Consider the following 24,069-nt stretch of genomic DNA (forward strand, 5'->3'; position numbering starts at 1 on the left):
GGGAGCTGCCTCTGGACATTGTGAGTAGGACCTTTCGCCGGTAGCTCCAGGTGTGCAAGAACTGTGATTGCTCCTATAGAGTCTTAGGTTAACTTTCAGCATTACTATGAGGATGCTACTGAAGGGCCCAATACTGCTGAAACAGAACTTTGTTTCAGAATTTGTCCTCCAAGACCTGCGGTTGCTTTTGAGTCTGCTGCACCCTCATCCCTCCTTCCTGCCTATGTTAAAGATCTGCAATAAAACTTCAAAAGACACCCCTAGATTGAGCCTGAATTTTGTTGGTGTGCTTCTGGAGCTGATACCTGGGCTGGAAGCCTCTGAACAGGTAAGTGAGACCTGGTTTGTTTTCAGCGTCCCTTTTGGGGGAGTGACTGCTATATTTAAGGAGTGGACTCACCATTTAAAATAAATAAGTAGTCTGTGTTCAATGCAATAATACCTTATGTACGGTGCAACATTATAACATCATGTAATAAACCGTGGTTGTATGAAGCTGCTCCTTCTAGTTTAATATGCTTCAAGCACAATGTTATAAGACTGTTGTTACAGCTGTTATTGTTGAGGTCACTGTTATTGTGGTGTTGATGTAAAAGACTCATTTATGACTAAAGGTGTCCTTTAAACAAGAAAACATTGTATAGGAACAGTGTCAATGGCAGCCAACAAATCAACTGTATGAAAAAATACTTGCCAAATGTGTTGTCTTTTCCAAAGCGTATATTTACTTTTATGCTGATTTAACATTATCATAAAATCTTTTATTGTTGAAAGCAAGGAAAATATGAAATTTGAAGAAATTTTCGTATCAGTATTGATTGGTAAGTTAAACAACAAAACAATTCATTTGTTCTTCAGATAAGTGTAATCAAGGCAGAAATCGAGGTGCTGTCAGATCACATCATTGCCGGTTCATATTCTGGTAGGCCCACTGTAAGAAGCAATCAAATGAGCTCTGTCAGGGGGATAGAATACACAACCAGTCACAGGACAGAGCAATCTTAAAGGAATGTTTTCTTTTTTAATTTATCATAGTTGATTTTACAGACTTGACTTCTGGGAGTCAAGTCTGCAAGATCCATTTATTTAATTTCTTGTACCATCACATGCATTAGGCCTCTTTCATACGGGGCAATGCATTCTGGTCAGTAGATCACAGGTCCCCTGCTGATCAGAGCAGAGCAGGTGGGTAACAGGTCCATGTCCGCTCACTTTATGCAGAGCAGACACCGCAGACTGAGCCTACTCTACTCTATGGGTGGCCAGAAGAAAATGGACTCTGCTGTTCATTTACACCCGACTGCCCTGCGATCCGATACACATAGATGGAGGGGGACAGGGCCCCTTCCATTTTTTTTGTAGTGGACCAGATTGGATTAGAGGTAGGCAGGTGTAAACAGATACAAGTCCATAGGGGTGAATGGAGGGCCCAATCAGGTCCACCTGAAAAACTGACAGGCGGACCTGATCGGACCCTTCATTTGAAATGAGCCTTAAAGTAGTATTAAACCCACCACATTTTTTGAGTTTAACACTCTGAGCACAATAAAATAAACAGTTCCCAGTACACTACTTGTTAAAATTCTTACTCCGGCACTTGAAGTTTACAACTTTCAATGCTACTGGCTCCTGCTGTCTCACTGCTACTTCCCTGAACTTCCGGTCTTCACATGAAAGAATTAACAGCAGACAGTCCATGCATGCAAGGGTGGTTTCATAGGACGCTGCAAGAGAAAGGAGCCACCCTGAAACAGGAGACCTGTGGCAGCAGTCATGGAACCAGCTTAAACTGGAACATAGGCAAGGATGCTTTATAGGCTAGGGACTGTATAGGTAAAAACTGTGTACTAAGTACTTGATTAAACCAGCTGCTCAAAATGCTTAAAAACTGAGAGTTTAATATCACTTTATTAGCTGAATACCGTATGCAACATGGACATTTGGGAGGTACTACAGAGCCTCTAGAACGGTATACTATCTGAATACTACATAATATAATGTCAAAAGGACTTACAAAATCAAAAACTGATCAATCAGGGAGTGAGAATGAGGTAGTGCATGCATTGCCTTTTGCTGCAGATACACGTTCTACCCTTGCACCCGCGTCTCTGTATACTAGCATTTGTAACTAGGTACCAGGTGGCTGAACCCTTCATCCCTGTCACTGTTCAAGGGAAATTGGCTGTTCATTTTGCCAGGAAATTTCCCTTAGCTTAGTGAATATGGTAAGAATTCAATTTCAAAATATACCTAATCACTTGCAATGAAAATTAAAAATACAAAACAAAAAAACTAGTATTTTTGCTGGCACATGATTGGATGATGGAAGTCAGAAGAGCTTCACCTCATTCACTAAGCTAAGGGAAAATTCCCTTGCAAAGTAAACAACATATTTGCCTTAAGTAAATCAACCCCATAGCCTCTTGTATCTAAATTCACTTGGATGTAAGCTGGCTTAAAAATGCCATTTTAGTTTTTACATAGCATAGAAGTCAAGGATGCACAGGTGAGCTATGCGTGATTCACACACTGGTGTGGGACCACTTCTTCTGCTGATGCCTTGAGCACTTCTGTGGACTTATTTTCATTATTTGCATTATTATTACATTTTTACTAAGCACTGGGATTATAACTATCACTGTACTCCTGGTGCTCCTGTGCTGGAACTTCGGGTCTCAGATGCAGAATCTGCATGGGCAACCACTCTGCCCACCCCTATGCATGGGCAGCCACTCTTGCCCAATCATGGAGTTCTTTGTATTATTTGCACTCATTCTCAAAATACAAAGTCTTCTGTAAATGGACTGCGGAGGGAAGGAACAGGCAGAGGGCTTCCTATGTGAGAAAGCAGCATCATTTCTGTCAAAGTGCTGGAAGTAAAGTAGAACTCCTGGCACTGAGTAAAATGTAAATTATAAATATAAGAGATAAGTCCACAAGGTAGTATACACCTCACTGGATTTAATCTATTGCAAGCCAGCACTTTTTAAAAAGTGGCTGAATTCCTGGAGGTCTGTTTTAATGTATTGGATGACAGAGTTTCTTTAATAAAAAGTTTTCATGCAGCATACCATAATAGACTTCTGAATTCAGTATGGAGGAGAGGTGGATTTGTATGAACATACAGCGAAAAGCAGCACTGCAGGAGGGGAGGAGAGGTGGATGTGTATGGATGGACAGTGAGAAGCAGTACTGTAGGAGGGGAGGACAGGTGGATGTGTATGGATGTGTATGGATGGACAGCGAGAAGCAGCACTGCAGGAGGGGAGGGGAGGGGAGGAGAGGCGGCTGTGTATGGATGGACAGCAAGAGGCAGCACTGCAGGAGGGGAGGAGAGGTTGATGTGCATGGACGGGCAGCGAGAAGCAGCACTGCAGGAGGGGAGGAGAGGTGGATGTGTACGGATGGACAGCGAGAAGCAGCACTGCAGGAGAGGTGGATGTGTATGGATGGACAGCGAGAAGCAGCACTGCAGGAGGGGAGGAGAGGCGGATGTATATGGACAGGCAGCGAGAAGCAGCACTGCAGGAGGGGAGGAGAGGTGGATGTGTATGGATGGACAGAGAGAACCAGCACTGTAGGAGGGGAGGAGAAGCTGATGTGTATGGACGTGCAGCGAGAAGCAGCACTGCAGGAGGGGAGGAGAGGTGGATGTGTATGGACGTGCAGCGAGAAGCAGCACTGCAGGAGGGGAGGAGAGGTGGATGTGTACTGATGGACAGCGAGAAGCAACACTGCAGGAGGGGAGGAGAGGCGGATGTGTACGGATGGACAGCGAGAAGCAGCACTGCAGGAGGGCAGGAGAGGTGGATGTGTATGGATGGACAGCGAGAAGCAGCACTGCAGGAGGGGAGGAGAGGCAGATGTGTATGGACAGGCAGCGAGAAGCAGCACTGCAGGAGGGGAGGAGAGGTGGATGTGTATGGATGGACAGCGAGAAGCAGCACTGCAGGAGGGGAGGAGAGGCGGATGTGTACGGATGGACAGCGAGAAGCAGCACTGCAGGAGGGGAGGAGAGGCGGATGTGTACGGATGGACAGCGAGAAGCAGCACTGCAGGAGGGCAGGAGAGGTGGATGTGTATGGATGGACAGCGAGAAGCAGCACTGCAGGAGGGGAGGAGAGGCAGATGTGTATGGACAGGCAGCGAGAAGCAGCACTGCAGGAGGGGAGGAGAGGTGGATGTGTATGGATGGACAGCGAGAAGCAGCACTGCAGGAGGGGAGGAGAGGCGGATGTGTACGGATGGACAGCGAGAAGCAGCACTGCAGGAGGGGAGGAGAGGCGGATGTGTACGGATGGACAGCGAGAAGCAGCACTGCAGGAGGGGAGGAGAGGCGGATGTGTATGGATGGACAGCGAGAAGCAGCACTGCAGGAGGGCAGGAGAGGTGGATGTGTATGGATGGACAGCGAGAAGCAGCACTGCAGGAGGGGAGGAGAGGCAGATGTGTATGGACAGGCAGCGAGAAGCAGCACTGCAGGAGGGGAGGAGAGGTGGATGTGTATGGATGGACAGCAAGAACCAGCATTGTAGGAGGGGAGGAGAAGCTGATGTGTATGGACGTGCAGCGAGAAGCAGCACTGCAGGAGGGGAGGAGAGGCGGATGTGTATGGATGGACAGCGAGAAGTAGCACTGCAGGAGGGGAGGAGAGGTGGATGTGTATGGATGGACAGCAAGAAGTAGCACTGCAGGAGGGGAGGAAAGGTGGCTGTGTATGGGCGGGTAGCAAGGAGCATCACTGCAGGAGGGGAGGAGAGGTGGATGTGTATAGACAGACAGTGAGGAGCAGCATTGCAGGAAATTGACAGCACACCATTATCATGCAACAAATTAGCCAATGTTCGTGTGACACTTTTATTTATTTGATGCTCAAAACACTGCATAAGTGTACATAAAGAAATTATAAAATACACTCACCAGCCACTTTATTAGGTACACCTTGCTATTATGGGGTTGGACCCCCTTTTGCCTTAATTCTTCATAGCATAGATTCAACAAGGTGTTGGAATTATTATAAGCATTATCTTGCTGGAAGTAGCCATCAGAAGATAGGTACACTGTAATCATAAAGGGATGGCCATTCTCCTCTGACCTCTGACAACAACAAGACATTTTAGTCCACACAACTGCCGCTCACTGGATACTTTATTTTTTCGGACCATTCTCTGTAAACCCTAGAGATGGTTGTGCATGAAAATCCCAGTAGATGAGCAGTCTTTGAAATACTCAGACCAGCCCATCTGGCACCAACAACTATGCCACGTTCAAAGTCACTTAAATCCCCTTTCCTCCCAATTCTGATGCTCGGTTTGAACCATGTCTTCACCACGTCTAGATGCCTACATTCATTGAGTTGCTGCCATGTGATTGGCTGATTAGCAATTTGTGTTAGCAAGGTGTACCTAATAAAGTGGTTGGTGAGTGTATACTTAAGTACTGGAAATAACAGCGTTTCACCATACGGTTCTAAAGAATGAATGTTCTAGAATATCTGTGAAGAAAAGAGAAGTGCTATTTTAACTACACAGGAAAGAGATAGCTTGTGGTCAGCTAGACATAAAAGTCATGTGAACCACATGTTAATACTTATTTTAAAATGTGTTTTATAGTAACCAAAATATACTTATTGTTAAACTCTGTGGAAACAGGAGCAGTAACAGGTATTAAACATAATAAATGGATAAGTACACAAAACGAATACCATGACATTCACCTCAGTGATGAGACATTCCAGCTCATGTCGGCTCAATGTCAGGTTGCTGCCAATAGTTTCAGTTAGTGCCTAAGGAAAAAAGATATAACAAAATAACCATTGTAAAGTGTAGCAGCAACTCGAGCTCATTGAAATACGTATGGTCAGGGAGATGAAGGGAAGTACATTACAATAGACACATTTTCAATGTTGAATGTGGTATGATATTTTTGCAACATTTCTTTTTCGCATGTAAAATACATTTATAATAGATCTTTTACTATGTTGCAGATATTTTTTCTAAAATCATTTTCCTATGTCTATAATCTATCAGACTTGCATATTATGGTAATAAGACTTTATCATTGTGGCTTTGTATATCTGAGACAAAAGAGGTGTCGGGGTACTGCAGTGCCCTATGAATTTTCGGCACCATGATTTTTTGTAGCCAATTTCCAGCTGTGAGCTATTGACCTTCCATTTGGCCTGTTTTACAAAGCATTTTCAGAACTTTCAGAAAGCGTTGTTGAAGCCTTTAAAATACCATTCATCTCCAATTTGCAAATATTTACCACAGATCCTAAAGGGAATGCTGATTTCCACTTTAAACAATGTGTTTGCAGGCTTCAGCATTACTTTAAGCTTGTTGAAGTCCTACTAAAGCCTGCTAATAGCTTGTTTAAAGTGGCAATCAGCACTCCCATTAAGATTTGTCTATAACATTTCCAAAAGGAGCTGAAGGGTGTTACTAAACCCATAGCAGTAAAATCAGTTTGTATATGCAGTAAAGCATGCTTAATATACTCACTTTTTAACCTAAGGGGTTAATCCTCTGCATTGTGTAAAAAGGATGTTCGATCCTTACTTCTCTGATTCTCCCCTTCTTCCAGTGTCCCCCTCTTATCGCCTGATAAGACATTCTACACATTCTCAGTTTGGTGGGTATTGCTAGAGAGATTTTCTTTTTTCTTGAGAGAGTGCATGTGGTCAGCACAGGGCCAATAAGCACTGTCCAGACAGAGGTCAGGGGTTCTGCATCCTCCTAGAGAAAAATGAAAACTCCTCCTACAAGCTTTAACCAGTGCTCTGCTGGACACTGATAGAAGTCACAAGACTGCTCTAACTGCTGATGGGGAAAGGTATTTAGCAGTTTATTTTTACTAAAATAATTCCATTCCATATTGTGTGTTCTGTGGTAGACCAGATATAGTGAATGCAGGGTCCTGGGTTTAGTAACACTTTAAGGGCTTAGAAAAAGCTGCTGAAAGCTTTGCAGTACTTGCTAATAAATGTCAATAGCTTGCCGTTCACACTGTTCCTATACAAGCTGATGCCTGTGTGAAACAAACAAGCCTTACAGGACTGAGCCAGAACAGCTTCTCACCCATATCTTGATCTTGGCTCCTGGGTATGTGGAGGTTTCAGGGAAATTAAGAAAGGTTTATGGCTACAAACCCTTCTCAGTTCCCAATGTGAGGCCTTTCTAATGTATTCATAGTGGCAGGTAATTATATCTGGCTGTATTTAGAACTGATGAGAAATACTTTTTGAGAGGAAGTGTTGTTGTAATGAGTTGTAAGTAGCTGTGGGTAAAATAAAATGGCAGGGCAGTATCAGCTCCCCCCAACCCCTGCCAAACCATTGCATGTACAGGCATGGCCAGCTGCAGAACCAGCTTGATTAAGTCAAACTCCAGGAAAAAAATATTTTGCAAACTGCAGCAGAAGTTAAATAAGTTACCTCTAGGACCACATTTACATGCGTGTGCTGATCCATACACCCATGTGAAGGGTCATCTTCACCCACGTGGGATGTACAGGTGTTCATGCAGGCAGTCTGTTCAAATCAGTGACAGGATCTGCACAGATCTCCAAGTGCTTCCCCAAGTGTACATCAGTGCAGAGCCAATGCAAGGATCAGGACACACATAGCCTGGTTCTGAACTGAGCTCTCTGCACGGGTTTACACAAAGGCTCTTCACACAGGTGTACGGATTGGTATACCTGTTTGAATGAAGCCTAATAATGGGTGTATTTGTGGCTGGCAGCTGGATACTGTAAAAATCATAGGTTGAATCCAGATACCAGAAACAGCGCTATACTTCTGGCATGGCAGGAATGCTCTTTTCTCTCCCCTCATCCATTCACAAAAAGCTGTCTATTCTGTTCAGAGAATACAAGTTCAGTAAATGGACAAGGGAAGAGGAAGGACGATAAAAGTCAGATCTCCACTTGTCCATTCACTAGTGCTGTCTCTAGCATCCAGCTTCAAACAAAGTATGATCTTTACAGTAAACAGCAGCCATCTGCACCTAGTATATGCATTATTAGCAGTAACCTTTTAAACGTGTTGTTTGCAAAATAACATTTTTTTCCCTGGAGTTCAGCACTAACAATTGCCTAATCTTAATCCATATACTATATTCTTATGGCGTAGGCCAAGGATCTTCAAACTTTTCAATGCTAGGGCCACATTTTACATTTAATCAGTTTTTATAAAACAAATAAAATGTGAATGACTGAATAAGTTTTACTTGGAGCTGTTTTGTAATTAGCATGATTTTATTCAGAACAGAAAAAGAACTTCTATGAAACAAAGCAAAGAAATTCCAAAAACCATGTGTTCATCTGAGTCCATCTTACATCAGGGCCCTCTGATAGGGGACTTCCATATTAGGAGGGCTCTGATATTGACCTGGTGTAAGCGGGGGACTCTGATGGGATACCCTCATGTAAGAAGAGGCTATGATCTGGACCATTATGTAAGGGGGTTCTCATGTAAGGAGGAGCTCTGATCTGGACCCTGATGTATGAGGAACTCTGATCTGGACCCTGATGTATGGGGGAAATCTGATCTGGACCCTGATATAAGAGGGGGACTCTGATGGGGGGGATTTCATGTAAAGAGGGGCTCTGATTTCGACCATGATGTAAGGGGGGGGGGAACGCTGATCTGGACCCTAATGTAAAGGCAGACTCTAAGGGTGCCACTACCAAATGCAATTAAGGGATCATTCACAAGTGCAGCAGGCACTGCTGCTCCTCTGAAAAGCAATCTGAGTGTGTTTGACAGGTGATGAGGAGCCAATATGTTGCCTCAACACCCGATTTAAACCCATGACTACCGTGCAATGCATGTGATTGCGACACAGTAGTACGGCAATTAGAGGTTTAAATCAGGTGTGTGAGAAGCTGACACTGGGAGACACTGTGACCGGTAATCTTTGACTTCTCCCATGTTGTTCAGGTAGATCTCCACCTCTTTAAGGTTGCCTACCCCTGGCGCAGGCACTGGAGGGTAGCCAAAATGGTTCATACTGGAGTTGGGCAGTAACGCAGACAGTTTGTTATGGTGTCGGGTTTTGGTGATACATATCAGCTACTCTCACAGTCCATTTAGAGCAGGTAAACCTATGTGTATTTTTTTAATTTGCATAGCACTTAAAATCAGCATCCTGCTTTGTAATCAGATTGGGATTCTTTAACCCAACTCACCTCTGTCTGTAAGGTTCCAGAGTTGTGGATCATTTCCACTCGTGCTGATGACCCTGGAGCTTCTGCTCTGGTGGTTGGGGGAGCGTGCCTTTCATTCTGATGTACTGCAGTATAATCATGTCGAGACTCAGTGTGGGGACATATGGCATGTGTGTGACTGATGTCAGTGTTGGGAAGAGGAATCTGAGCACTAGTTGCCGTATAACGCTGAGGTTGGACAGCATGTGCTGTAGTTGTTGGAATTTTCTGTGAACTTCTCATTTGTTGCCCAAATGGGAGCTGTGGGTAATTCTGCCCAGATGATTCAGAGGGACAACTGTGAGATGACAGCTGAGGCTCATTCTGGAGTTTAGGTATGAGCTGATGGAAGTTGTGTAGTGGTGGTGGCTGTGGGCCAGCTTGGGCTGTGGAGCAGATTTTTGTCTGGGGTGTAGCCTGGTGATATATAGTCGGCTGATCACAATTGTACTCTGCATCCTGTATTGCGCTGTGATGACAAAGAACAAGCATTATATATACATCTAGGATATTGAAAATTATTGCAGAACAATAGGAACAACTTAGATAAAAGATAATTTTGTTGTTTTTCAGACCTAACTGGACACATAATAATTGACATAGAACTAGAGCTTTCTACTTTATAGCTCACCTACATATATATTTTTACAGATGAGTAAAAAGAAGGTTATTTTACCTTCATGCATAGAATACATAAAGGTAAAAAACCTTCAGCCTTAACCACTTTAACCTCCAAAAGTATATCCACATCCACTGTAAGGACCCTGAAATCATTTTCACAAAGTCAGTACTTACTGTGTTTTTCTATTTCCTTGTAACATCCTCTATGAGCTCCTGAACCCCTCCTTTTCTCCTCACTTCTGTATATTTGCAACAAGCAATGCACATTAGTTGCGGCCATGTGCACTGCTCTATGTACCCCACAAATCCCATAGTCTACAGTTTCTTGTTCATCTCAGGAATGAGGAAGAGAGGGAGGAAACATACTTACATACAGTGGAACCATGGAGAATGAAAATAGCCACCCTCTAACAGGAAGTCAGATCACAGAAGCAAAATACAGGAATTTGGGGATTTGGAGGAAACTGTGTGCAATAGAAGTAACTTTTTTGTATTTCAATGATTTTTATTAACTTTTTTAAAAACAATTTTAACAAAGAAAAACAGAGCAAAAGACACGCCCGCGCAGGGGCTATCAGTGGCACATACAAAATAAAGAGAACAATGCTATAACCCCAACAATGTAAAAGGCACGCCTACATTGGGAACAGTAAAGGCACATAAAATATAAAAACAGTGATATAACACCAACAATATACCAGCCAAAGGCAAGTATCTACCGCCTCACAGATTCAAATAGTAAATAAAGAGGAAAAAAGAGTAAAGAAGAAAGAAGAAAACAAGACCAAGAAGGTACTTTTTTGAGTTAAAGGTGAGTTCCACTCACTCTGTAAAAAAATAAAAGTCAGCAGCTACGACAACTGTAGCTGCTGACTTTTAAAAAACAGCCACTTGCCCCCGCGGCAGCCCGTTTCACCGGCCGTCCTGTATTCCAGGCGCCAGGATGTTCAGTGTGGGCACCCAGCTGTGACAACTTGCGGCTTCACAGCGAGGTACCCACTGCGCATGCACTGAATGGCCCCATCGTCTTCTGGGACCTGTCACGTGTCCCACAAGACTACAGGGAGGGAGGGTAGGAGGACAACTTCCACTTCTGATCGCCTGGGCGATCGCAGCAGAAGTGGGAGCGGGTACCTGTCAATTTCCGGTACCCCCAAAAGTCCCCAAAGGTGCCAATCCTTAATGGGGAGCGAGGGACCAATCTTTAAAAGTGGAAATTCCCCTTTTGGGTGGAACTCCACTTTAAGAATACATACTTGTATAGGAATCTGCTGTCCTCTGCTGTCTGTAAGTGACTCTGCTGCTTAATGTTCACAGAAAATATTTTAGGTACATCATTTTCTGTCTCTGTGGGCCTCGGTCAGAAACCCCAGAAAGAGGAAGTGGAGAGAGATAGGGAACTGAGCTACATGACCTTTTACACACAGGGGCTGCCACTGCTGCTGTATTTTCACACAAACCAGAAGCAGATACGATTATGCAAGTATTCATATATTGTAATAATTTGACTGCAGCTGCCCATAGCTTCTTGACTGTATATCTAAGCCATGTGACAGGCAGAGAATCTCTGTCCTGTTGTTATTATCTCACATGCACAGTGCCAGATAGCTAGGTCTGTGCTACTGTATGTACTGTATATAGTAGTCACCTTCCAGTGTACAAGTAGGTGCCCCTGTTTATTACAATAGAGTTTATATGCAGCTGCTGTTATTTTAGTTAACCCTGTCTCTTTTCTTGTCTGGGCTTCTATAGCTAGTTTTAGCTCAGGGCTCAATAGCCAGCATAGGCTAGAACCAGGTTGGATAACAGAATAAACTCTCCAGCGCTTCAGGGATCAAATGCCACAGGAAAGCCAAGGGAACCAGGACCAAATTCGCCTTTCGGAGATGCTGCCCTCCTCAGATAGGGAAATCCTCGGAGATTGCCGGGTGCCAGCGGGGAATCCCTGGCTGGGACCCGGTGATTGATAGCCGAGGCTGCAAATGGCGGTGTGGGTAGGGTGCGTGCGTGCCCCCTATCCGGAACTGCAAACTCACGTATATATATGTCAATTTGTGCACCCGTGCTGCCCTATAGCAGTATTTCTGCTATAGGATGGCGCAGAAACGGTTAATAACTATATGTACCCAGGTATATGTGCACAATTCCACCAGGACTCCTAGCGAACCCTTTACTGATAATACCTGCTTGTATATTGAAAGTATCTACTATTAATAATCTTTTCTTATATAAAGTTTGTATTGTTTCCATACTGGTGTGCATCCATATACTTATAGTCAGTTTTATATGCTGGTTGCAGTAGTTCCTCTGCTCCCATTTACCTTGATTAGATTACTGGTGAATTACCTAGGAAGCGAATGTGCCTCATTTAGCAAAGGTTCTGGTTCTCTTATTTAGCTACAGGTTTAGTACAATATCCTGTTTGGGGAGGGCCATTTCTCATACCCCTCCCAAAGAGGGCTAAACATGAATAGAATACTTTATTTCTGAAACTGAGTTTAGTGTCACTTTAATTTATAATTCCCAAATTTGAGGAATCCAGCTATTTTGAGGTGGCTACAGCTGGTAGTCCATTGTTGTAAGCCCTTTTTCTCTTATGGGTAGCAGTTTGCAAAACAAGTAGGATGGTGCCTGTGCCTTGGATTTTGAACTCCTCAGGATTCTAAATTCCGATTAGAAAAGTAAAATTATTATATTCTTCCTGAAGCTACTATACTATTCTTTCCTAAATGTTTTATTCACTAATAATTTTAGCATGTCCAAAGTAAAATATCTACCCATTTCTGCTGCGATCCTTACATCACATCCCAGCCCATGCAATCCAAAATACCATCATTCTAAAGCCCAACTCCAGGCTCAGTAATTGCTTAGAATTTTTTTAAATCCTTCAGTCTTGGTTCACACTGATGCGGTGCGGAATTTGCAGCGTTTTCAGTGCGAATTCTGCACCACATCACAATCGCACCCTGTTCATACGAACCGATGCGGGTGTGTATGTTAAGTTAACATCACCCCGACATCCACAAAACACGGTGCAATGTGCAGAATCGGATCACATGGGTGTGAATACCTATGCGATCCGATTCTAGTGCGGATCAAAAAAGGGTCCTGCACATTTTTGGTGCGGGTGTGGTGTGAATAGAGCCATACAAAATGTATGGCTCCAATCGCACCGCACACAAATTGAATGTGATTGGGATTTACTGCATCACTGTAGTGTGAACCTAGGCTTGCTATTACATAAAACTCCAGTGTGAACAATAAAAATTGTCTTACTGAAATAAGTGTGTAACCTCCCCCCAGAACAGCTGCGCTGAGCATATGGCGAGGGCAGCACTTCAGTTCCTCAACTGTATGGGAACCATGTCTATTGCAGGCAATAGTTCTGGTGTTGTTACCCGGCTCCTCCACTGCTTGACCATTTGCAAAGCACAGTCATAGTGCCATCACAGTCCATGATTTGTGAATGGCTAGCAGGGGGAGGCTGCACAACCTTGGCACTTTTGTCGGTACTTTCTGCCAGTCACTCCTTGGGGCTCACACACTTATTTCAGTAAGACGCATATAACAAAATACTGAAATCTTCAAACATGTAAAAATCATTGTCTGAGTTGGGCTTTAAAGTGGAACTCTACTTATATGCAAAAGAAAAACAATCCTCTCAATAGGCTCAATTCAGTTCATAACGCATGTGTTATTTGCCAAAACAGCCTTTATTCTCAGCCATGTTAAAGTCATTTCCAGTTTGGATTAGCAATCTATGTTGAATATAATGGTTGTTATGGCAAACAATGACTGTAACAGTTTAGTCAATAGAGCCTCAGTTAGTTATACACATTGACAGGATTTTCACAAACTGTATTGATTCTGCTCTGCACAGACTGATATTAGTCAAGCTACCTCCCCAGATGAAGAAGGTGAGAGTGCCAAGAAAGCCTCTCCAGCAGTTCTAATCACATGCTCAATCATAGTGTATTGATAGTTATAAATAGTTAGTGAGAAATGGAGTGAATCATTGTTGGAAATGTGATATCGTGTACCGGCCACCCTTTGTATTGCCATGGTAGTGTTGGCTGCAAAGTGTGAGTTTTAATCATAGTTAGTGGCACACTGGAATAGAAACCTTAATTTAATGACATTAAATTACAAAATAGTTTGTGCAGCAATAATATAATTTCAATTTATTAAATGAAAATGATGATTGGCTTTGACATGACTCTGTTGCTAGGATGAAAAAGTAGATGATAAACATTTACTTGCCCGGTAGGGATAAAGTTAAAATGGTTCTAAAGGCAGAAGATTTTTCACCTTCATGCATTCTATGCATGAAGGTAAAAAACCTTTTGGGTGCACCCCCCCCCCCCCCCCTCTTATACTTACCTGAGCCCCATCTGATCCAGCGATGTACATTGGAGTTGCCACTCCCCAAGGTCTCTCTTGTCCCTTATCTCACACAGATAAGGCTCCCGCTGCTGTCAATCACAGCCAGTGAGCCAAGAAGGAGAGAGTGGGGGTAGGGCAAGCCATGCTCTGTGTGTGATTGGACAATGTGCATTCAGAGGAGTGTGGCTCGGAAGCAAGCCTGCTCGAGTGCCCCCATAGCAAGAGGCTTGCTATTAGACGTCGTCGGCAGGGGGAAGAGCCAGGACTACTAGGGGAGACCCAAAATAAGATGATTGGGCCTGTTCTGTGCAAAACCATTGCACAGAGCAGGTAAGTATAACAACAAAAAAAAAGCCAAATACAACCTTTGGAATCACTTTAAAGAATAAGTTCAATTTTACAAAAACATAATCCATGCACATCTATTTTTCAGGTAAAATAAATATGCATTTATTATTTTTTTTGTTAGGGACCTATAAAGCAATGCACCCACAATCAGCAGCTTGTGGGTGTAATGCCACAGTCCTGCAGACTGTCTGGGTATCTGTCTGCCCACACCTCTGATACGTGCAGGCAGTTACACTCTGACAGGAAGCTCAATTAACTACCTAGAATGATCAACAGCTCCCTGGTAGTTCATTGAGAACTACAAGCCAACAGCCGCAAAGGCTGCCGGGACTTGTAGTTTTCTCATTCTCAGAACACTGAATAAATGAATGAGGCAGGCATGTTTTTTTTTTTTACTTTGTGACAGCTAGCGGGAGGAGAAGATCCCCTCCGCTAACTGCCAAAATACGGATTGGGGGGGTGTGGGGGCCAGTGTATTTGTAACATGTTACACCCATATTCAGTAACATGTATACATGTTACAAAAGGTGAAGTTATCATTTAAGTTTAGGTTAAAACTAGATTTACTGCAGAACTCCAGGTGCCACTGTTAGGCCCTGTTCACACTGGCATTGAAAGCAGGAGTTTGGGGGCAAGCTTTTTTTAGTCTGCTCAAACTTCTAGTAAAGCAGTCTGCAATTAATACTATGGACAGCGCGCAGTGCTGTTCATAATATCTAAACATGAAGAGTTTGCATCTCGTAGTGTTGCTGCACTTGAAGCATCTCAACTCGTTCTATTCAAGTCTATGGTAATGCTCCATAAACTCACTGGCATGTGTTTGCCACAAGTTTGCAGCACAGTGGCTTAATGGTTAGCACTTCTGCCTGGCAGTACTAGGGTCATTGGTTCCAATCCTAACCATGGCACCACCTGCCTGGAGTTTGCATGTTCTCCCTGTGCCTGCGTGGGTTTCCTCCCAAACTCCAAAGACATGCTAGTAGGTGAATTGGCTCCTGTCTAAATTGGCCCTAATATGTGTATGTATGAATGTGAGTTAGGGACCTTAGATTGTACACTCCTTGAGGGTTAGGGACTGATGTGAATGTACAATATATGTATGTAAAAAGCACTGCGTAAATTGATGGCGCTATATACAGTGAAAGAAATAAGTATTTGATCCCCTGCTGATTTTGAATGTTTGCCCACTCACAAAGAAATGATCAGTCTAAAAATCGAATGCTAGGTGTGGCTTAGTGGTTAGCACTTCTGCCTGGCAGTACATGGGTCATTGGTTCAAATCCCAACCACAGCACCACCTGCCTGGAGTTTGCATGTTCTCCCTGTGCCTGCATGGGTTTCCTCCAGGTACTCTGGTTTCCTCCCACACACCAAAGACATGCTTTTTTTTTTTTTTTTTAAGTCCGCAAACGTGCAACTATAACGTAAAAACCCGTAAGTGTCCGCAAAAAAGTGCAAGTGCAAGAACACCACACGAAAAACGTGCACTTAGGGGTGTGTTTGTCCTACCCCCGAAAGGGTTGGACCGTTCACCCGATCCCCCGGGGCACGAAGCTCCTGACAGGGACAAGATTCCCATTTGGTCCTCCTGGCCAAAAGGCCTGGTGGACCACCGTTCCTTATGCCCAGCCGAAGCCGGACATCCAGTACTAGGCAAGGGGGTTCTCCCGAAGAGAAAACCCCCTAGGGATCAGGGGAGGAAGGAACCGTATGGCCACACATCCTCCCCCTAGACTTCAGGTAAGGCCCGAGGACCCACACCCTCCATCCGTGAAAAACACACACATAAGAACAGAAAAAGTGACAAAACGTGGGAGTGGTTTAAATAAATAGAATAAAATAAAAAAGTGGTACCGTGCCTAATAGTGCACAGACCAGGCCCTGAGGCCTGTAGCAAAAATTGCCCTGGACTTAGCCAAAAGACCTGGTCCTTAGGGCGCTGTGCAAAAAGAAGTGAAAAACAGTGGCCATGTGTCATCTTCACACCGTGGGGTCCCACACCCAAGTGTTACTAGTGACACCCCTGAGAGCGTCTTCCCCAGGGGGCACTGAGTTTGCGGACTTTTTGCGTCCCCAGCCCCAGGCCAGACCAAGGTAGCACGTTCAGATCAGGAGGTACTGGGTCTTTCCGGTCTCCCCAGAGGAATTACTCCCAAGGCCCCAGAATGAATCATGGCGCTCCCTGGTTTCTGTCCCTCCGGTACTAGCCTTCCGGACCCCCATCATACCAGTGAGGGTACTGTACAACAACCATCCCCGTAAACTAGAATGGTCGGTAGCACCCCCACTGGACACTGATAAGAACAGATACTACACTTGATCTTAGCCAAAAGGCCGAGAAGCGATTCATTTGTACACACCAAAGACATGCAGGTAAGTTAATTGGATCCTGTCTAAATTGGCCCTAGTATGTGTATGTATGAATGTAAGTTAGGGACCTTAGATTGCACACCCCTTGAGGGTTAGGGACTGATGTGAATGTACAATAAATATGTAAAGCGCTGCTTAAAATTGACAGTGCTATATAAGTACCTGAAATAAATAAATATTGTAACACTGAGAGACAGAATAGCAACAAAAAATTCTAAAGAAATGCATGTCTAACAAATTATGCACTGATTTGCATGTTCATTAGGGAAATAAGTATTTGATCCACTATCATTCAGCAGGATTTCTGGCTACCAGGTGTCTTTCATACAGGTAACAAGCTGAGATTAGCAGCAGTCTCTTATAGAGAGTGCTGCTAATCTCATTTTGTTACCTGTATAAAAGACACCTGTCCACAGGAGCAATCAAACAATCAGATTCCAAACTCTCCACCATGGCAAAGACCAAAGAGCTGTCCAAGGATGTCAGGGACAAGATTGTAGACCTACACAAGACTTATTTCCTTCACTGTAAGTACCTGAAACAAATAAATAATAATAGCTTGTGATGTGTTTTTGGTGCAGACCTTGTTCACAGCAGCCAAGAAAAAATGTATGCATCTGGGGTGCATTTTTAGTTCTTGAAAAATGTGCATAGGGCATATGGGGAGCGTTTTGTAACACGCTTTAAACATGATGCAAACTCCATGAACAACTTGCATTAACTCTATAGGCGTGTTTGTTAAGCGTAAGTATATTGAGGAAGAGTGAACAAGGCACAAATCTGGACAAATCTGGATGTTTTGGATTGTCATCCCTGCTGAAAACAGCAGCTCCTGTAGATCCACAGAAGACTGAAAATTGGAGCAGCCACTTGGAGCAAAAGGGGTGCTTTAACTAGGACCTTGTGTATGAACTTGCATAGATCCTACATTTGGTATCTGTTCTAGAGAACATCTGAATACATGAAAAAATATTTTGGTAAATTGCATACTTGTGAACCCCATTTTGAATGCACAAACATATAGCTTTGCAGACACATGGTCCTGTCACTGCCTTTATAGGGTATTTTAGATGTGAGTTCAGAAGATTGCAGTCTATTACCTGAATGACCCATGTTTCTCTGACAACATTTGACAATCTTTGCTGCTTTCTTGTTGTCTTTTCTCTTGGGGTGCCTATAATGATAGGACAAGATATCACTGTTTGTTTTGTAATGTGGAAAGAATTGTCAGTATTAACCACTTGCCCTCCTGAGGATTTACCAACCCCCCTGCCTGACCAGGACATCTTGTGCGATACGGCACTGTGTTACTTTAACTGACAATTGCGCAGTCATGCAAGGCTGCACCCAAATTCAATTTATGTCCGTTTTCGTCCACAAATGGAGCTTTCTTTCGGTGATATTTGATCACCTGTGCTTTTTAATTTTTTTCGTGCTATAAACAAAAAAAGACCAACAATTGTGAAAAAAATGTTTTTTTACTTTTTGCTATAAAACATGTCCATTAACCTCCTTGGCGGTATGATTATTTCAGATTTTTGGTGCTGAAAGCGGTACCATTATTTTGCATAAAAATATGTAGTTTTTTTATTGTAGGCCTGTCATTTTTAGGAATAACTCACTGAAATCTGTCCAAACAAGAGTCTAGTAAACATTCCAGATATCATAAAACTTGAAACATGAAATCATAAATTATAATTTAATAAATCATAAAAAATAATAATATAATTATAATAAATTTAATTCAATAATATAATCAAACCAAAAACACTGAAATTTGAAATATAGCGCCAAGTTTGTACATCACTGAGCAAAGTCGCAGAATTGTTTTCAGTGTCTGATGACGAATTTCCCCCACGAATCATTATCACTCAATTCTGCAAGTAGTTCTAATTTACTATCGCTGTTCTCTAGCTGGTCTAAAACCGATTTTGACCTAAAGACGCCATTTGACGCTTTTTGGACGCCATGGACTTTTCCCAGTTTCCAGGCAGAAAGAACAGTCAAAATTCAGGCAGGGTACAGGACAAAGCACTCAGGACAAAATGTATGTGAAATGCATTGAAACAGCAATGTTTTGCTATGTAATAATCGTTTTAAAAAAAATGACATTTTTTAAAACTTTCAAATTTGCCGGTTCCGGCGCCTGTACGTCCCGACGTCACAGGGACAGGAACGTGGAAGCCGGATGCCGGCATCGGCTGGAGGAGATGGCTGGGGACGCTGCAGGGGACACATCGCGGGAGCGAAGGACAAGGTAAGCGCTGCAGGGAATCCCTGAGCAACGCCGCATGGTAAGCCCGAGTGTAGCTCGGGGCTACCGCTTTTGGTACTGAAATTTTACCCTGAGCTACACTCGGGAATACCGGGGAGGTTAAAACTTTTTTTTAAAAATGTAATTTCGTCATACATTTAGACCAAAATGGATTCTGCTACATTTATAAAATCCCAATACGTGTAAATTAATTGGTTTATGTGAAAGTTGTAGCTTCTACAAATGGCGGTACATATACTGGAATTTTTTTTATACTAGTAATGGTGGCGATCTGAGATTTATAGCAGGACTGCAGCGAGCATTCTGACATTGACACTGGGGGGGAACTAACTAACTGTCACTGACATCCCCAGTGACACTAATACAGTGATCAGTGTTAATAAAAAGCACTGATACTGTACTAATGGCACTAGGCAGGAAGGGGTTAAAATCTGTGGCGATCAAAGGGTTACTGTGCTATGCAGAGCCATACAAAGCATTGTGCTGGAGCTGACAGGGGAGAGATCTGTATTGTTTACCAGCCAAGACCCAGTGATCGACAGCTATAGCCGCCCCCTACCCGGAAAGCTTTATTCCAGATGTATCAGTTTGCGGGAATGAGACAGCCCATTTACCAGTGACAGGGCTGCTTACAATGATCAACTTTTATTTATTAATTTAAAACCTTTACCGAAAAGGAAAAAAAAGCTGTTTGCTGTAACTGTCTGCAAAGTGTAAGATGGAAGCTGACTTCAGTTTGTTAGTGTATTGAAATCTGCCAATACATCTAAGACTACTCTCCACCACACTGACAATGCTGCTGTCCAAATGTGCCCTCTGTGCTCCTTCATCCAGAGTGGGGGCACTCTAGTACAGAAAGTGTGTTACTGGTAAGATCACCAGGTAAAAGCAGATGAAAAAAGCCTAAAAAAGAAAAACAAATACAGCCAACACATCTAATGACTGGTAAGCTGCAATATCTAACATTTTGGGTTTGGGGTTTAATAACACTTTAAATATATGAAATAAAAATGAAAAAAAAAATAAATAAAATGTAGGCGTTGCACAACATAACATAAGTAGCAAGACCATGCTCCTTTAAAACACATGTATGCATGTATGTAACAGGTAAAAGAATGAAGTCAGGGCTGTAGTGACAGGGTCACCAGATACGTTTGGACTGGTGCCTGGGGCAGCAAGTTGAGTGGGAGCAGCATCAGACATAAAATATATGTTTCTAGCAATGTCATGCTTGTTGCTTGGCTGCACTGTAACCTGCAGAAAGATTTCAAGGAGCACATGGCTTCTGCTGTCTGGCAGGGGTGGTTGGGTCACAGCCTTGGATGCAGAAACCATCTGGCAGGAAAGACATGTAAGTGAGTTGTAATTTAGCTAGCTCGGTGCTGCCGTGGACAGGAGAGTTTGGGAAAACCTTGGGTTCAACCCAGTGATCCTTGGAGTATAAAAGGGACAGTGGTCTGGAGCCCAGGAGCCAGCTCGCGTTCTCTTGTTCTGCTTCTGTCTGACACCTTGCTGCTGTTATGTAGGGACTTGGAGATTCACCCCAAAGACACCGGCTTCTGGACAGTGCCAATAACCATGAACTTTATCCTTGATGGACTACACTTTTGCAGGTATGCCGGGGCAGCACATCAGCCTGAGTTAGTGTCTAGGGATGTAGGGAAGAAATGTTTTCATGCATGTGGACTTTGTCATGTTTTGCACTTTCTTAAGTAAAGAGTGCCAGTCCTTGGATATCTCCATTGGCTGGTTCAGTATGCCGTAACTCCTGCATATGCACAGGAGTAAGTCATCCCTGCACACAGGACGGTGTCGGTGCTCTAAGCTGAACTGCACAAGTGCTGATCAGATTACATGCTGTACAAGACTGCTAGCAGATAGGTCTATAAGAGGAAGACATCAGTTTCACTTTAAAACATTTCAATATAAATAACAGACTTACTAACTGGATCACCAGGTGAAAAACAAGGAAAAAAAGTCTATAAAAATAATGAATGCAGCTACTACACTTTAACTGGAATTTTAGCCAGAAATTAAGTCCTGCTAGATCACTTCCTGCTGGCCCCTTTTGCAGGTATAGCTATGTAAAACATTAAAAATAAGTACCTATGCTATTTAAAATCCAGCATTACACTGTCTCACTCTGCTCTGCACATGCTCAGTTGCCCACTATATTTCACCACTGGAAATGTAGAGGTCGATCTGCTGACAGCCTAAAGATTTACTGCTGCTCAGGGGCTCTGGGCTTCATCAAAATGGCAGCCTCCAGCAAGAAGAAACAAGAACAATACTTGAGGCAATTTATAGCACACACTTATTTTGGTAGCAAATTTGATAATATGGAATGTACTGTATGTTCCTTGCTAAAGAATATTATTATTTATCAAGTTGTTATGGATAAAGTTCGCTTTAAGAATTAGAAAGCTGCAATATATTTAAGATAAACTCCAGGTAAAATGGATATTTTTACATATTTACACATATGTCTAGAAGCTGGAAATGAGTATAGTAGTCACCCCTACTACAATGGTCTCCACTAGCTTCCAGGTCCTCGGCTGCTCTGGTGCATTGTGAACACAGGAGTTTGGCCGCTGGGTTTGGATGCCTTTCAGAGAATGCTTTGCATTTCTCAATGAATGCAGAGCATTCTCCGACTGGACAAGGTGGAGAGGAGGGGCGGTGACATCATGATATGGTATGTTTGTTCTAGTTAATGTACAGTAGATCTTCAGCAAGCCAGTGCTGAATCTGAATCATCTGAAACTTACTGACATCAGTGAGACTTCAGGTTCAGCATTGGTCCTTTGTTCAGGTGTTATTTGTCCTTCTGTATTGCATGATCCACATCTCCATGTACCCCTAATAGGGAAACAAGGAAAAGAATAAGAATTGTAGGGCACACATGCACACCATATATAAAGTTATTCTGTATGGACTTCTTCCTGTCAGGGCAGGAGCGGTGGAATGGACAGGCAGGCCTAATGGTAGGGTCATGCACCGACTGACGACAACCACCACCCACAGACCAGAGTTCCTCAGGGCGCGGAGTCTAAGCCCCAGGCTGCCTTTCACCAGGGCCCCTGATGGTGGGGATGGACTTGACGCAGCCAGGGACCAGGTCGCGGCCCCCGAGTAACCCCAGCTGCAGTAATGGCCGCCGCCAATGGCGTATAGCTGGTGGGAACCAGATGGGAAACGATAGCGTAGTCGGACAGGCCGGGTCGATAACAGCGAGACAGACAGTACAGGACGGTAGGCAAGAATACACAGGTCACGAGTCGGAGGTCAGATAAAGGGATAAGGCTGAGAATAGTCTTAGTCAAAGCCGAGTTGGTTTCCAGGAGAGCCACGAGAGTAGAACAAGAGCTTGCTGCAACACAATCATACAGGACACGAATGCAAAGAGCAAGTGCAGACAACAAGCTTAAATGTGATCAACCACACCCCTCTGGGGGTTGGACCGCAGAGGCCTGAAAGCATAAAAGGCTCCCACCATGCTTTGCAGAAACCTAAGATGGATGCCAGCACATGGAGCAGCAACCTCTGGGGAAAGGTAGGACCTTGACACTTCCCTCATAAAGTGGCATTAGAGTTTTGGTGCCCGTGCATCCTTATTTTAATCTTAGCACTGAATTTAAGCAATGAAAGTGTGATCTCTATAACTGATCCAGTTATAGCAAGATAGCTGTAATTTACAAGCTCAGTAGAATTAGCAGACAGTTACTTGATCCAAATACCATCTTCAGAATTGCAGAAAATTTTAATCCAAAATTTGTGCAGATTATAACAGATGAACATCAAATAGGTCAAACAATAATATGTATATCTCCAGCAATTACATTTGTTTCAAACAGAAACTAGACACACTGAAAAGAGGGTGGGACTACTGTACAGAGCATCTGCTGGCTACAGGGTGAGGAAGAGACAAAATTATTTAATGCAAAACAAATAAGGCATGTGTAACATGATAAAGACTCTGATTTTAAATAAAAAAGAAGCCTGTATATACAGGGTTAATTTAAACTGCTTCTCATTCACTTTTCATGTATATATACATTATTGAACAGGAGCAGTGATATCTTGGTCATTGCTACAGCTACAGCAATGATCGAGGAATCATTCTTTAGAGCCTGCAATTCCAATCAAAGCAAAGGCATAATTAGAACCTTCAGGGTCCCAGTGCAAGAATCCATGAATTCTAGGGCCCTTTACTTCCATCATGGGGCCCTTTATTATGGGCCACTTTCTTGCCATCTTGCCCCCCCCCCCATAGTGGCAGACCATCAGGGCCCAGTCACAAGTGAGACTTTTGTAAGTGTTGCAACCTTTGCGACCCTGGTAATTCTGCCACTGGTGTCAGTAGTTTTTTTTATTTTTTGTTGTTTTATTATTTTTTTAATTTTATATTTTATTATTTTTACAATTTTTGGGGGGGGCTTTGATGAGATATCAGGGGTCTAAACATATCTCTGGTGTTTCACTTTTGAAACAGAGAAAGGAGATTGAGGACACAGCTCTCAGCCTCCATCTCTGCAGCCTCAGCTGCACAGAATGAATGGCCAGGAATAGCTCTGCACAGAGCTTCCCGTTCATTCACAAACTGAAGCATACTAGTTAGTTATGAATAGAGTCAGTGATTGGTACAGATTCAGAAAAGGAAGGGGCAAGTAAATGACATATTTACCTGTCATGGTCCATTATATCACAAGGGATGTTGTTTGTCCCTTGTGATAGCAATAAAGTTCAATCAACCAAAAGTTCAAAAGTACAATGTCAAAAGAATAAAATAAATAATTAAAAGAAAAAAAATTGCGAACATGCAAATGCGAACATGCACGTAGGTCCTGCACGTATATGTAAACGGT

General features: G+C 43.2%; 1 protein-coding gene and 1 pseudogene across 1 annotated transcript in view; both read right to left on the reverse strand.

The window, feature by feature from the left end:
* Positions 1–702: 702 nt before the first annotated feature.
* Positions 703–24,069, reverse strand: part of LOC149466487 (autoimmune regulator-like) — a 53,180-nt gene continuing 29,813 nt past the window's right edge. The window contains exons 10-14 of the mRNA XM_089672381.1: positions 21,973–22,063; positions 18,030–18,103; positions 9,190–9,676; positions 5,717–5,785; positions 703–931 (exon numbers count right to left, since the gene is read on the reverse strand). Coding sequence (XP_089528507.1) covers positions 902–931; positions 5,717–5,785; positions 9,190–9,676; positions 18,030–18,103; positions 21,973–22,063 — 751 coding nt within the window. The 3' untranslated portion in view covers positions 703–901. The remainder of the gene's footprint in view (positions 932–5,716; positions 5,786–9,189; positions 9,677–18,029; positions 18,104–21,972; positions 22,064–24,069) is intronic.
* LOC149466488 (U2 spliceosomal RNA) lies at positions 16,791–16,905 on the reverse strand (annotated as a pseudogene).

Source organism: Staurois parvus, unplaced genomic scaffold, assembly GCF_062004578.1.
Source record: "Staurois parvus isolate SC_StPar_1 unplaced genomic scaffold, SC_StPar_1.0 ptg000126l, whole genome shotgun sequence".
Classification (NCBI taxonomy): Eukaryota; Metazoa; Chordata; class Amphibia; order Anura; family Ranidae; genus Staurois; species Staurois parvus.